Genomic DNA, 15,336 nt, shown 5'->3' with positions numbered 1-15,336 from the left:
AATGACTAAAATCCCCACCATGTGGAGCTAAACCAAGGCAAAAGGTCTCCATGAAGAGAATAATACTAACTCACCAAAGCTACAAACATCTCGTGAGGGTTGCAAAGAGAACATGAAGAAATGTATCAATCACTAGTTGATGAAGGACACAACATTAATTTGCTAAAAAGCAGTCCACAATGGCAAGAAAGTTGTCAACAATCAGTAGCTAATATGGATGGAGAAAAGCAAGGGACAAATAATTGGACATAAATGTTCACCATTAGGAATTCGTAACCCCTTGATAGAGCCATGATTTGAAGCTTTAAACCAAAGCTATAAAGGATTTTGTCATCAAAGCAAATAGCAAAGAACATATCAAAATTTCCCAAGACACTACCATTAAATATGACCATTGAGGTGGCAGCACAGGAATTATATGTAAAGTATAGACCTTAACACTTATCTTATACACCACATTCAATATTGAGATTGGCCTCGCATCAGAAACATATGTCCTTCAACCTTCTTGGGAATTAACTTCATGATGCTAGTGTCCACTTGTTGAGAAAGAAAACCAAAAGAAGAGGCCATAACATACTTCCCAAGAAGATCCTCTTTAATTAGGGACGAAAAATGTCAATGAAATCAAATAAAAAGCCCATCTTGCACAAGGGATTTGCGAATTCAAAGAATTTGTGAATAGCTCACTTTAAAGAAACCCTTCTCAACCCTATATCTTTTCAAATGAAAGACATTCTAGACTTGGAGCATCCGCTCAAACAAAATAGAAAAATTCCCAAATTGGGCTAGTAATTTATCCAAGTCTAGAATCCTACCCAAGTGTTGAATGAATACCCCCAAAACCTTGTAAGGGTGAGCCTAAAGAGTACCATTTCATCCAAAATTTTGTCAATATGATGTCGGTCCTATTTTAGCCTAAGTGCATAAAAGAAATTATTTAGCAGGACAATCTCTTAGCTTGAGCCATCGAACCTTAGAATATTGAGTTGTTCTTTCTAATGTTGATAACGTGAAGAAAAACAAAATAAAGCCTTGCTATTGGGGCTTTCATCTCAACCTATGGCTAGCCCTTCTTCCCCTCCCGCTAGTTTGAACAAGCTAAATGTTAAGCATACAAGCCAAATGGCTTGAATGTTGTCACATGACAATGCTTTCACACCACTGTCAAATGATGCAACTTAACATTTCTTGAGCTTATACTAGTTGGGATTTATATCTACTTGCCTTATGTTGTATTAAATTCTAGAATGTTCCCCGAATGTTTGAGAGCCACATAAAGTAGCTCTTTGTTATAGTAAATTGTAAAATGTATGTCTACCGCCTCAAGGGCTCCATATAATCCCATTTCTGTGTATCTATTAAGATCCATTTGATGAAGATTTAACTTATTTTAAATTGAAGTAGACCAAAGTAGCTAGAGTTCTCGGCACCTAGAGGTTGCCTAGCTCCATGGGGGAACAACAAAAGTTTGCGCCAGCTGCACTAATTATTTTTCGAACGCACGCCACCTCATCCGAGAGTTCTGCCTCAGTCATCACACCAATCAAGAATTTGCAACATTTATAAAATATGGACACTAGGTGGTGTGAACCACTGCACGTGGCGGTGGCCATGTTGGAGCTGCATTTTTCTGTCCACGGTGGTCAGATGGTCCCAATAATGAGAGTTATCTCAAACCTCACTCGAAGGGCATGCACCTTGGATGAGTGGGGCACAGGCGCTAGTTGGGGATTGTACACACACACAGTGCACACTCATACACACGTTCAACCACTAGGCCAGGCCCCTGGATGTGAGAGCTGGAAAGCTAAATCATAAAGGGTGATGAAAAAGGCTCCAAGCAAAAAGGCATCAACAACATCTTGTTATCATGCTTCAACTACCACTACAGTTGCCTTGTGCTGCATCTTCACTTATCCAACATCCAAATGCATCCCTTTCTTCATCTTACCTCTCGGAGACACTTCACTTAAATTGCACACTCGGCCCCTTGGCTCTCGCTCCAATCTTGCAGACTATTAGATTAAGACAAATTGGGCCTGGTTCTCTGCGTCATTCTCTCAATTTGGAGACATCCTCATTGACGGATGGCAACCTGTCTGTCTTGGGGGAAGCTGTTTCCGTTTCTGTATTTCAAGCATCGTCTGATGCACACCTGCTGGCCGCCTGCAACCTCCGTGTCCGCACATTTTACAAGTTTGGTCAGACCTATAGGATCGAGGTGAGGTAAACTTTTATCTGTTTGCTGATAATTTGTATCGAAGAAATGTAGCTCTAGATTTGACATGTATACTGGCAAATGATTCAGTCAGGTACAAGCAATTGGAGAGGCCTTGTTTTTAATTTTTAATTTTAGCGAGAAAAAATTTTGGAGACGACTTTGGAAAAGTACGATGTGATGTAGTGCGAAAGATGAAGTAAATACTATTAAAAGCCTTAGGAATGATGGCATAAATGCCCTGACTATGGTTGTGGATGCTTGCCAAATCGGCATACAAAACTGCGCATGAAAACTCCTCTAACTGCGATTGTGGGAGAGGGAGCTATACTACTGAAAGCTGGCTCACTGAATGCCCCACATGGGGGCTGGACTGCCTTTATATAGGACTAGCCCCTGGCCGATTTGGCCGAATAGGCTAGTCAGTTTGACTGACCTGACCAAACCGACCTGGCTGACCAGCCGACCATGCTGATCGGGTAACCAGACCAGCCTTCAAGGGCTGGTGCTGGCACTCTCAGCTGGGTCCCAAACAGGGCTGCTGGGGGTCTAGCCAGGTGTCGCTGCTACAAGGGCTTTGACCCTTGTATCTGAAACTTTGCTAGGAGTTGCAGAGGGCTGGTAGGATAGGCAGTGGACTTTCTTCTAATCTAGAAGCATATGTTTTCAGTAGCAGATGCCAGATGCCAGCACCATCTCCTTTGAGGGAGAAGCTCGGAGGTGTGGTTCCCTGCAGTAGTAGGCAGCAGTGGAGGGCTTTGCATCTCAGCTTCACAGGCGGCCGCCGTGGATGTTTATGGTCAAGGGGAGTAGTCCTTGTTATGAACAGAAGTGCTGTCAATAAGCAAAGCAGAAATTTTGACTGGCGTAGTAGCAGAGATACGGAAGGCCAGATATGAGTGATCATCTCCGAGTGGGGGAGGGGGCACTGCGAGGTCATGTATCTGCAAAGCAAAGGCTGAGGTCATGTATCTGCAAAGCAAAGGCTAATGGGCCCAATAGTTAATCCACTGGGCTTGTCCAACTGCCATATAGGAAACAAGTGAACCCCCCTGATGATGGCAATCACTGAATGCCATTGTAGATGATGAGGTTGTGGACGCTCCCAACTCAAGTAAATGTCGCCCGTATGCTGTCACATGTAAGGCATCTGCAGAATGTCTCAGGATCCCGAGCTTTGCTGCATCTAGCTCCGGAACCATGTGGGGATCTCTCTCGTATGCAAAATCTAGTAGGCCCACTTGTCTATCTCCTATACTTGCATTGAAGCCCCCCAGAAGGAGGGTGTCGTAAGGCATCTGCAGAATGTCTCAGGATCCCGAGCTTTGCTGCATCTAGCTCCGGAACCATGTGGGGATCTCTCTCGTATGCAAAATCTAGTAGGCCCACTTGTCTATCTCCTATACTTGCATTGAAGCCCCCCAGAAGGAGGGTGTCTCCCTGCCTGGAGAACTCTGTGATGTCATCATGTATCGTCTCAAATGGGCTGTGTCCCTCTGTAGTGACCTCATGGGCATATGATGATGTGTCTTGGGGGAAGTAGCACACTGCAATGAAGATCGGTTGAGCATTTGGCAGCTGGACTCGTGTCCAATATGACGTGCATGCTCAATTCTCTCCTATGAGTTGACTCCTAGGTGTATCCTGTCACTGTGGGCAGCAGTCTCTCTGGGCTCTCATCTGTCTCGGCATAGAAAATAATGTCTCTATCTGTATATGTCTCTGAAAAGCCATGTCGATCGGTGCCATTACAGTTCCAAACAGCCATATTTAATCTGCCCTGTGTCTCTGTCTCAGAGGCCCGACACCGTGATGCACTATCCGTATCTCCTCCACCTCCCTCTACCCTTTCTCAAATGATTACCTTACCATCTTGATATACAACCCATTTCCTTCCTGCCTCGCAGCTAGCACACGGATCATCCCCTCCCTTCTGTGCTCTTGCTGTAAGAGCGTTAGATCATCATCCAAGTATATTCTAGTCCCCTTCAGAGCTGCCCTCATGCTCATGAAGGTAGACCGGTCTGCTAGTGTTCGAAATCTCACAATGTTGGTGCATCATCCTTTCCTACCCTCCAAGCTGCCTCGAAGGTGAGATTGACCCCCATCTTAGTGATCAAAGCTTCAGCATCTGCCATGGTGGTGTCCCCAACTGCTAGACCTCTAACGAGGACATCTAGTGCTTTACTATTTCTTCTCTTTTCTTCTTCTAAGCATCAGAAATAAACTCTTTCTCTGTTGGAGCTGCTTTGCCCTCATTGACCACTTATCTCCATTCTTTCATTTCAGCCTTCCCCTTATCTATCTGCTTGGAGAACTCCTCATGCTTCCCTTGTATTGTCATTTGTAGGGCAGCCATTGTTAGAGACTCACTGTGCCCACCTGTGAGCCCCCGTTTTGTGGGGACAAGGGGCAGTGAGAGGTAGGAAGGATGGGAAAGAGAGACCCAGGCAGACATCATAGGCAACCAGCACACGGGCTGGTTGCTGTCTGCAAACAGCAGAGAATTAGGGGGGGGCCTTGTGCCTCCCTGGAAGCATCAACAGTCCCATGGACTGGCTGCACAGGGCACCCTTTTATAGGGGCCTGTTGTTGGAATACTGAAAAGAAAGAGTAGAGTGGACACAAACTCAGAATACTTGCTTATAGAATGAAGAAGAAAGAGGTCCTTAAGTAGGCACCTCATACAAGGTCACTGACATCACTGATGACCTCAAAGCTCCACAATCATCTCCTCAATCTGCTCCTAGATTCACTCAATCATCCTATGTGGCTTTTCCACCACCTAACTGTGCTTGTGGGCACCTAACTGTGCCTCTAGCACTCACACATAGAAACATAAGGTGTGCCTGAGGCATACACCTTGAGATATCCCAACAAACCCCCCCTCAAGGAAATGCCTCAGGCTATGTCAAGGATACATCTAGTCTCATAGTTTCTCATGCCATCTCATGGTGGACAAGGATAAATCTATGGCTAGGTTCTCATGCTAGCAAGGGTTCCCTTGGGTGTAAGGTAAACAGAAAGGGATACAAACAGACCTTCCAATGGTTATCTCTCCTACATGTACATGCACACAATGTCTGTAGGAGGTACCATGGAACAAACATACACATGGCCTACATCATAAGGTGACCAGAGGTGTTCACAAAACACAACACACAATAATTTATTTTCATTCATTTTGGAGGACTATCCAGGCTGAGTACCTTGACATAAAAAGAGTGATCTGGAGCATACATAGAGATAATTTAAAATGCATAATCTTCAAAGGATGCCTCATCTTGTGGAGGCTCATTAACTGTAAGTAGATTTGCATTTTCTGTCTTTGCTTTGGTTCTGCAGAACTTCTCACTATGGTTGTTTTTGCCACAGTGCTTACATGGATTAACTTTGAAGCAGTCCTTTGAAAGGTGATTTGTCTTTCCACAGTGATTGCAAGGAGAGTACTTGCCCTTCTGGAATTTCATAACATAAGCAGTGTCATTGCCTTTCCTTAACTCCATGTGTCTTTCTTCTTCTTGGAGAGCTGAGATAATGCCTTCAAGGTTTGGATTGGGAAGATTCTTCAAAGTGCTTACAATGTGATCAAAGCTTTCAGGCATACTCTTAAGTAGTACTGCCATAGCATCATCAGGGGTGATAGGAGAGTTGATAGAAGCTAACTGAGTCATAAGACTCCGCATATAGTTGACATGGGCAGCTAAAGTAGTATCACTTGCCATCTTTAATTCAAAGAAAGAGATTTTAAGTGATAGTTTAGAAATATGAGAGCTTGCACCAAAAATCAAATCTAGCTTCTGCCATGCTTCCGATGGAGACTCCAAGTCAGATATATGATGTATGTAATCATCACCCAAAGCTAAAGCAATTATACCATATGCTTTTTCTTCTCTTGCTGGATCTCTTGCCGGTCGTGTCGGAGCTGAAGATTCCCCAGCATTTGAGGCCGTAGAAGAAGCGGTAGGAGTAGATTTGACAAGTCCCCATAAGTTCTCCCGCATTAATGCAAATTTTACCTTCATTTGCCATGTATGGAACCCCTTTCCATTGAACTTCTCAAGATTATATATGGTAGCCATGAGAGGGTCTAACCCAGATATTGGGCAGTGTCTATCTCTCTTACAAGGCAAAAATAAGTGAAAGACTTCCAAAATATGAGCACTTAATGTAGCAAATAGTAGTGACTAGATTTTAAACAATGATGCTTCTTCTTACATGCTTCATAGAAGTGGATGAAATAAACATTTTCCAATCAAAACTAGGTCTAGCAAGTCAAAACAAAACTGAATCCACACTTGTACTGAAGTTATTGAAAGCTTCAAAAAACCAGAAATGCTAGAGTAGCATTTTATGTAGCATCATCTTCAAAAACTTGTCCAAAACTGTCAAAACTGAAAAGCTGAACTTGGAGGGCTTGTAGCTCACTCTTCAAAGCAAGGAAAAGAGGGCTTTCTGAAGCAAAAGAAAGCTCATATACCAGAGAAGGTCCAGCACAGAGGTTGGACGAAATGGTGCGCACTTTTGCCCGGGAGAGTTGCTACAGGCTGAAACTGAGTTTTGACGATTTCTCCCTCGTTACTGAACCAAATGACCTGAAAAATGGCTCAAAATCTTTGTCTTGAGGTCGCCCATCTATTCCTAAGAGGGCTCAGGCAATGGCGGAGTATGCAGGGAGTATTGAGCAACAGAAGAAATTCGCTGTTTGGAGAATGGCAGCCACCACAGACGTTTTTTCTTCAATTGCTTGCAGGTGGAAGTTCGCCCATACTAGAGGAGTTTCCAGCTCAGAGGGTTTGGGCAATGGCTGTTTGTAGATGGAGAACCAAGCTCTCAAAGATTTTGGGAAGAAAGAGGAAAATGGAGAAGAAGAAGATGAAGAAGAAGATGATGATGTGGCAGAAATGGGCTCAAGGGGGATCAAAGGGCTCTGATACCATGTTGGAATACTGAAAAGAAAGAGTAGAGTGGACACAAACTCAGAATACTTGCTTATAGAATGAAGAAGAAAGAGGTCCTTAAGTAGGCACCTCATACAAGGTCACTGACATCACTGATGACCTCAAAGCTCCACAATCATCTCCTCAATCTGCTCCTAGATTCACTCAATCATCCTATGTGGCTTTTCCACCACCTAACTGTGCTTGTGGGCACCTAACTGTGCCTCTAGCACTCACACATAGAAACATAAGGTGTGCCTGAGGCATACACCTTGAGATATCCCAACACCTGTGGCAGGGCCAGTCTGCCCAACCAGGGCTACCGACCAGGGCCGACCCTGGTCGGATTTCCAGAACAGTCTGGTCGGCCACCAGGAGATCTTGGCTGGAGGTTTGAGTGATTCATTCCCTCCGTTTACTAACATGGTATCAGAGCCATAGGCTCTCGACTCTTCCTCATCAAAGCACTCTCTGAAGGAAGGAGTTCCTTGGCAGTAAGGCAACTCTGTTTTCAGCTCAGGCTAGTACAGAAGGTCAGTTCATTTATTTCTGTTTCAGTTATTCAGTTCTGCCATTCACCGAGATGGATTAGCGTTCAGAAGCCTCTACATCCATTGCTCGTCCTTCCTCCTTCTCCAGTCATCTTCCTTCTTCATTTATCCCTAACTTCGGTGAAGCTGGAAAGCTCGATGGAACGAACTTTCCAATCTGGAAAGTCAAGATCCGAAGCCATCTGTTGGCCCGGAGGTTGTGGAAGATTGTGAATGGGACCGAAGAAAAGTTGGAGGACCTTGTGGACAAAAGAGGTGAAGTTTTAGCTGAAGCAGATGCGGATGAACTCTGTGCATGGGAGGAGAGGGATGCTCAAGCCTTAGCAATGCTTATAAGCACGACAACAGATGCTGTGATTCCTCATATCGAGTTGGCAGAGACGTCTTCAGAGGCGTGGGCCATACTGAAGGAGCTGTATGAAACCGATAATACAGCTCGTATCATTACACTTCAGCATCAGCTTTATAATCTTGATATGAATGAGGGTGATAGTGTGCATGATCATCTGATAAAGGTTAAAGTTGTGCGGGACCAGCTCGCAGCGGTTGGTCAGAAGGTGGACACGAGTCAATTGGCGTTGCTCACACTCCACAAGTTGCCACGGAGTTTCAAAAGTTTTGTGACTACGGTCACTGCGGGTCAACGGACTAAGCCAATCACCTTTGAGGAGCTTGGTCCACTCCTGCTTCAGGAGGAGGCTCGAGAGAAACTCTTTACGCAAACCGACGAGAAGGCATTGGTTGCCAAAGACAAGCCTGGAAAAGGCAAGCCAAAGGATTCCAAGAAATCAGAGGACGCTGAACGCAAGAAGAAAATGAAGTGCTTCTACTGTGAAAAGCTTGGCCACTCCGCCAAAGAATGCCGAAAGAAGAAGGCGGATCAAAAGCGGAAGAGAGAAGCCAAGAACAAAGAAGAGCCTAAGAGTGATTCTGCCAATGTGACGACTGGACAGTTATTTTTACTCAGTGAACATTGTTCAGCATATGCAGTCAGTGAAGGTAAAGAGGGTTGGTATGTTGACAGCGGTGCTTCCAAGCACATGTCCAACAAAAGGACTTGGTTCAAAACCATGGAAAGTACACACCCGGATTCCAAAGTTTCTTTTCGGGGATAGCCGGACATGTCCTGTGAAGGGCATCGGTAGCATTCCTTTCATTACAACGGCGGGTGAGGAGGACATCTCTGGAGTACTTTATGTACCCGACCTTTGCAAGAATTTACTGTCTGTAAGTCAGATCGACAAAAACAACATGGCAGTTCTCTTTCAAGATGGCAAGGTCACCGTGACATCCAAAGGAAATGGGCAGATGGTGGCTCAAGGCGTTGAAGAGAATGGACTGTACCGTCTCAGTGCAATGTTGGTTCATGAAGACAACGGAAAGTCCAAACTTTGGCATGAGCGCTTCGGTCATGTCAGCTATGGAATCTTGGCTGAAATGTCAAAGTCGAAGATGGTGGATGGACTTCCACCAATTACATGCAAGGATGATGTCTGTAGGGCTTGTCTAGAAGGCAAGTAGCACAGGGATAAGTTCCCACAAGAGGCCTCGTTTCGGGCCAGCAAACCACTTGAGTTGGTTCACGCCGACATTTGTGGTCCAATGTCTATAGCATCGTGGGCAGGATCCAGGTACTCCACTTCTCTTTGTGGATGATTTCAGTAGAATGACCTGGGTATATTGTTTGGCTAAAAAGTCTCAGGCTTTCGAGAAATTCAAAGACTGGAAGGCCAGAGTTGAAAAGGAGACAGGGGAGGATGTCAAGACATTCCGCGCAGACAGGGGGGGAGAATTCACCTCAAGTGAGTTCAACACATTTTGTCGCAAGCATGGGATCAAGCGACAACTCACCACGGCACATACTTCTCAGCAAAATGGGGTAGCTGAGAGGAAGCATAGAACCACCACAGAGATAGGGCTTGCTATGCTCCGAGGGAGGAATCTTTCTAAAGCCTATTGGAGTGAAGCTATCAATACAGCCGTACACATTCTCAACCGGACCAAGACGAAGGCCGTCAAGGACAAGACTCCATATGAGGCATTTTATGGTAAGAAGCCCTCTATCACTCATCTTCGCATTTTTGGTTCTAACGCATGGGTGCATGTGCACAAGGAAGACAGGACCAAGCTTGATTCCCGGAGCAGACAATGTATCTTTGTTGGGTATAGTGAAGAATCCAAGGCCTACCGCCTCTTCGACCCAGTAAAGAAGCAAATACTTATCAGTCAGGATGTTGTCTTCGCGGAAAAGGAACCTGAACCCCAGGAGGAGCCTCAGATTGAGGAGAAGGAGATTGTTCAACCCCCAAACCCACCCTGTCCCAGGTTGACCATCCAAGAGGTGGCAAAATCAGAAGCTGATGTTCCACAAGATACTCAGGAAGAGCAGGATGTTCCAGAAGAAGTTCCCGTTCCTCCTCTCCCAGAGAAGCAGAAAAGATTGCCCCAATGGTACCTACGGACATTGGAAGAGTCTCGGGTCACCGCATTACCTGAGAGTAGCAGTTCTGGATTGCGTCGGTCTCAACGTCTTCAAAAGGCCCCATCCGTGAATTTTGCTTTGGTGGCTCAGCTTGATGAGCCAAGGACCTTCGAGGAGGCGAAGAACAATCCAGAATGGCAAGCTGCCATGAAGGCAGAGATGGATGCTATCCTGAAGAACAATACATGGGACTTAGTGGCCAGGCCCCTGCGACGGAAAGTCATCGGCACTAATTGGGTATACAAACTTAAATACAAATCCGACGGCAGCTTGGATAAGTATAAAGCAAGGTTAGTGGTGAAAGGTTTTGCTCAAACTGCAGGCATGGATTTTGATGAAACTTTCGCTCCCACAGCCCGCATGGTTACTATCCGGACAGTGATTGCCCTTGCTGCCCAATTCCAGTGGCCTATTTTTCAAATGGATGTGAAGTCCGCATTCCTTAATGGAACCCTGGAGGAGGAGGTATACGTGGAGCAGCCACCGGGCTTTCAAGAACCAGGGTCCCCATTAAAGGTCTGCAGATTGAAGAAGGCGTTATACGGGCTGAAACAGGCCCCTAGAGCTTGGTACCAAAGGATTGATATATTCTTTCAGAAGATAGGGCTCAGTCGGAGTCCTTCCGAGGCAAACCTTCACTTGTTCATTGAGAAGGGATTGCGACTGGTACTCATCCTTTATGTTGATGATCTTATCTTGACAGGTGATCATGTTAAGAAGATTTCACAGGTTAAGGAGCTACTCATGTCTGAGTTTGAGATGACTTACCTTGGGTTATTACATTACTTCCTTGGGATTGAAGTAAAGCAGGCCAAAGACAGGATCTTCATTTCACAGGAGAAATATAGCAGAGAAATTCTGAAGAGATTTCAGATGGAGGATTGCAGAACAGCATTAATTCCCATGGAGGTCGGGCTCAAGCTAAGTGTTCACGACACATCTCAGCTGGTTGATACTCCCTTGTATTGACGATTGGTAGGAAGTTTGCTTTACCTTACCAATACTCGCCTTGATATTTGTTATGCAGTTGGGCTATTATGCTAGTTCTCTGCTTCTCCCAGGAAGAGCCATTAAAGGTCTGCAGATTGAAGAAGGCGTTATACGGGCTGAAACAGGCCCCCAGAGCTTGGTACCAAAGGATTGTTATATTCTTTCAGAAGATAGGGCTCGGTCGGAGTCCTTCCGAGGCAAACCTTTACTTGTTCATTGAGAGGGGATTGCGACTGGTACTCATCCTTTATGTTGATGATCTTATCTTGATAGGTGATCATGTTAAGAAGATTTCACAGGTTAAGGAGCTACTCATGTCTGAGTTTGAGATGACTGACCTTGGGTTATTACATTACTTCCTTGGGATTGAAGTAAAGCAGGCCAAAGACAGGATCTTCATTTCACAGGAGAAATATAGCAGAGAAATTCTGAAGAGATTTCAGATGGAGGATTGCAGAACAGCATTAACTCCTATGGAGGTCGGGCTCAAGCTAAGTGTTCACGACACATCTCAGTTGGTTGATACTGTTAGAATTATAGATATAATTCAGCAGTGACCAATGTAATATAATAAGCTAGTTAGGGGCACTTTTCCCTCCTTAAGAGGTTTTTCCCCCGAACCGCAGTTAGTTCACTAACTATGGTTAGTGACTATAAGGTTTTGTCACTAGGACAAAACCTTATCTTTTCTCACTTTTGAGTTGTACTCTCACGCTCTATTCTATTGCAACTACGTCTTCAGCTTCCAAGCTTCCTGCTCTCTAAATCTCTCTTGCTCTCACTCACTTCCTATTCCTTCATTTGGTATCAGAGCAGGTTCAAGAGCTTTGAGCTCATTGCTCCCTTCAGTTCCAGCGCTTAGCCTCAAGCTTTAGTCTGCTCCAACCTGTCCGTACAGTTCGTACGACTGTACGGAATCCTGACGCACAGTGTCGTACAGCTCCCGTAATACCTCCGTAAAGCTCCCGTAAAACATCCGTACTGCTCCCATACAGATTGCCGTACAGATCGTCGTTGCTCCGTACAGATCGCCGTACAGCACAGTGCAGGTCATCGTACCTGCGCATGATTCCGTACAGCGCCGCACATCGCCGTCCGTACATCGCCATCCGTACATCGCCGTACTTGAGCAGGAGCACTTGGACAATCTTGTCGTACTGACCGTACAAACTGTACCGTACAGTCCGTACTGTACCGTACCACCGTACAGTTAGTACTGTACCGTACCACCTGCACTCTTCACAGATTTGTGTGCATTTCTGCATTTTCAGATCTGTACTTGCAGATTTACACAGGTTGCCTTCAGCCACAGGTGTTCTTTGGCAGGCACATCTTGCAGAAAACCATAGTTTGGTTCAGTTGTTTGGGAGTACATTTGGGGCATTTTGCATATTGCAGACATTGCAATCATTGTGCAATTTTGGAGCTACATCTGGAGCAAAATTGCAGATCTAGTCTGAAATTTGGGGCTTTTGTTTAAAAATTGCAGATTTGGGGCTTTTAGTAATTTTGCCCCTTTCTGGCTGCAATTTCTAGCCACAAATTGGGGCTTTTGTGTTGAGAGAGCATTTTTTGGAGTATTCAATACATACTGCCTTTCTTGGAGTGTTTGGAACACTTTTGGCAGATTTTGGAGAGTGTTTGATGCTTGGACAGATTTCTGACAGCTGAAGTACAGAAATCTAAGTTGCATATACAGCCCGTGCTTGGCTGTGTTTTTGGGAGTTGTGCATTTTATTCCCAGTAAGGGAATTCAGCTTTGTATCTGCTTCAATCTCTTTCTCAGATATGGCCCATCAAAATCAGAATGAGTTCCAGTTCGGTGGTCTTTCACAGGAAGACAAATTGGATGGTACCAACTACTCCCTCTGGAGTTTCATGGTACGTAATATTCTGATTTCTCGCAATTTATGGGATTATGTCAATGGGGATGAAATCCGACCAGCAGATATTGCACCTGCTACCCCTCCTCAGCAAGGAGGTGGAAGAGGTCGTGCACAGGGTGCAGCTGCAGGACAAGTTGTTGGTGCAGCTACAGTCAATACTCCAGAGCAGAAGAGATGGGATTCACGGGATGCCTTAGCCTTGTCATGCATCTCTCTTTCAGTGAAAAGATCAATCATTCCGCATATCCGGTCGTGTAAGACCTCCAGGGCAGCATGGGATATTTTGGAAAGCATGTATGCAGCACGGAATGATGCCAGGGTATCTTTCTTAAAAAGAGAGTTGAGCAATACACATATGGAGGAGGGTGACTCCATGTCAGTCCACCTCACAAAGCTACAAGATCTCAGAGAGCAGTTGTTAAACATAGATGAAATTATTCCTGATTCAGAGATGATTACAACCACTCTGAATTCTCTTCCTGAGTCTTATCTCAGCTTTCACACTTCGCTGAATTTATCATTGAGGGGGGGTGCAAATCCTCTCACTTTTCATGAGTTGATAGGACTTCTGCTTCAGGAAGAGCAGACCAGGAAAAATTTGGCTTCACGTGCAGGTGAACAAGCCATGCTCTCAAAATTTAAATCAAAAACAAAAGGACAGGCAAAGACAGCAGCAAATCAGCCTTCCAGTGGGTCAGGACAGCCTTCACAAAAGGCTAAAAGTGATGCAAGTAAGCCCAAAAAGAAGGGTTTTTGTCACTACTGCAAAAAGCCAGGTCATCACATAGCAGAATGCAGGAAAAGGATTGCAAAAGAAAAGAAAAACAGCTCAGGAATGGCTGTTTCAGATTCAGCCCCTTGTGCATCTGACAGTGGGGATGCTACAGCCAACTTTGTTGGTCAAGATTATGCCTTTTTATCTTGCATTTCAGATTCTAGGTTGGTTGTTCCAGATGCTTGGAATAGTACAGCCTCTTGCAGTGATGATACATATGCTTTTTTGACTTGCAGCTTTGACTCTTCTACAGATGCATCTGCTTTCAGTGTTAATGAAACACTGAACACATGGTATTTTGATAGCGGTGCATCCAAGCACATCACTTCTAGGAAGTGTCTTTTTACTTCCTTGCATCCACCTCCTGTTGGTAAGAAAGTCACTTGTGCCAACAACTCCTCATATTCAGTATGTGGCACAGGAGAAGTTGAGCTCACTGCAATTGATGGCTCAATTTTCAGACTTTCTGATGTCTTATATGTGCCTGGCATAACCAAAAATCTCCTTTCAGTGTCCACTCTTAACAGAGGGGGATTTCAGGTCATCTTTGAGGATGACAAATGTGCTGTCCGAGACAGGGAAGCTAACTATGCCTTAATGTTATCTGGTACTCTGCTGCGTGGGCTTTTTCAGCTTGATATTTTTGAGAAAAGAGCAGCCCATGCTCTGGCAGTTTCTACTCCTACAGCTGCCATGCAAAATGCAGAATTATGGCATGCCAGATATGGCCACATGCATTACAACAGCTTAATGACACTTTAGAAATTTTCAATGGTTGATGCATTGCCACCTCTTGAGATACCTCCTCCACATGCCTGTGAAGGGTGCATTTTAGGTAAGATGCATAGATTCCCCTTCAAGAAGGATGGTTCAGTTAAAGCTGTTCGCAAATTGCAGCTAATACACAGTGATGTATGTGGTCCCATGAGGACTCCGTCATTGGGTGGTCATCTCTACTTTGTCACATTTATTGATGACTACTCCAATTTTACTTGGGTTTATGGGCTGAAAAAGAAATCTGAAGTGTTCACGGTGTTTAAACATTTTTCAGCCATGGTTGAAAATGAAACCGGTCTTAGGATACAGACATTACGCACGGATAGAGGTGGGGAATACCTATCTGCAGAATTTGATGCTTTTCTCAAGCAAAAGGGTATTGTGCATCAGCTCACAGTTAAGCTGACCCCTCAGCAAAATGGCAAAGCTGAGAGGAAAAATAGAACCCTCATGGAGATGGACAGATGTATGCTGAAAAGCAAACACATGCCTCATAAATTTTGGCTAGAGGGTTTGATGTGTGCCAATTACATTTTGAACAGGGCTCCCACTAAGGCTTTAAAAACAAAAACTCCTTTTGAGGTCTGGAATGACAGGAAGCCTTCAGTGGATCACTTCCGAGTCTTTGGATGCCTTGCCTATGCACATGTGCCAGTTGAATTTAGGCACAAATTGTCAGATAAAGCCATCAAATGCATATTTGTTGGATACAGT

General features: G+C 44.8%; 1 protein-coding gene across 4 annotated transcripts in view; it reads left to right on the top strand.

Moving 5' to 3' along the window:
- Positions 1-1,732: 1,732 nt before the first annotated feature.
- The window catches only part of LOC147890655 (Acyl-CoA N-acyltransferases (NAT) superfamily protein), a 94,383-nt gene continuing 80,779 nt past the window's right edge, over positions 1,733-15,336 (top strand). The window contains exon 1 of one of the 4 annotated variants that reach the window (XM_087390794.1): positions 1,733-2,224. In XM_087390794.1, coding sequence (XP_087246920.1) covers positions 1,874-2,224 — 351 coding nt within the window. In that variant the 5' untranslated portion in view covers positions 1,733-1,873. The remainder of the gene's footprint in view (positions 2,225-15,336) is intronic. The other 3 variants (XM_087390793.1, XM_087390795.1, XM_087390792.1) reach the window with 3 other exon arrangements.

Source organism: Dipteris shenzhenensis, chromosome 19 (assembly GCF_047967505.1).
Source record: "Dipteris shenzhenensis isolate YYH24624 ecotype China chromosome 19, Dip_SZ_1.0, whole genome shotgun sequence".
Taxonomy (NCBI): Eukaryota; Viridiplantae; Streptophyta; class Polypodiopsida; order Gleicheniales; family Dipteridaceae; genus Dipteris; species Dipteris shenzhenensis.
The sequence above is the reverse complement of the archived record's forward strand: the minus strand, read 5'-3'. Positions and strand labels throughout refer to the sequence as shown.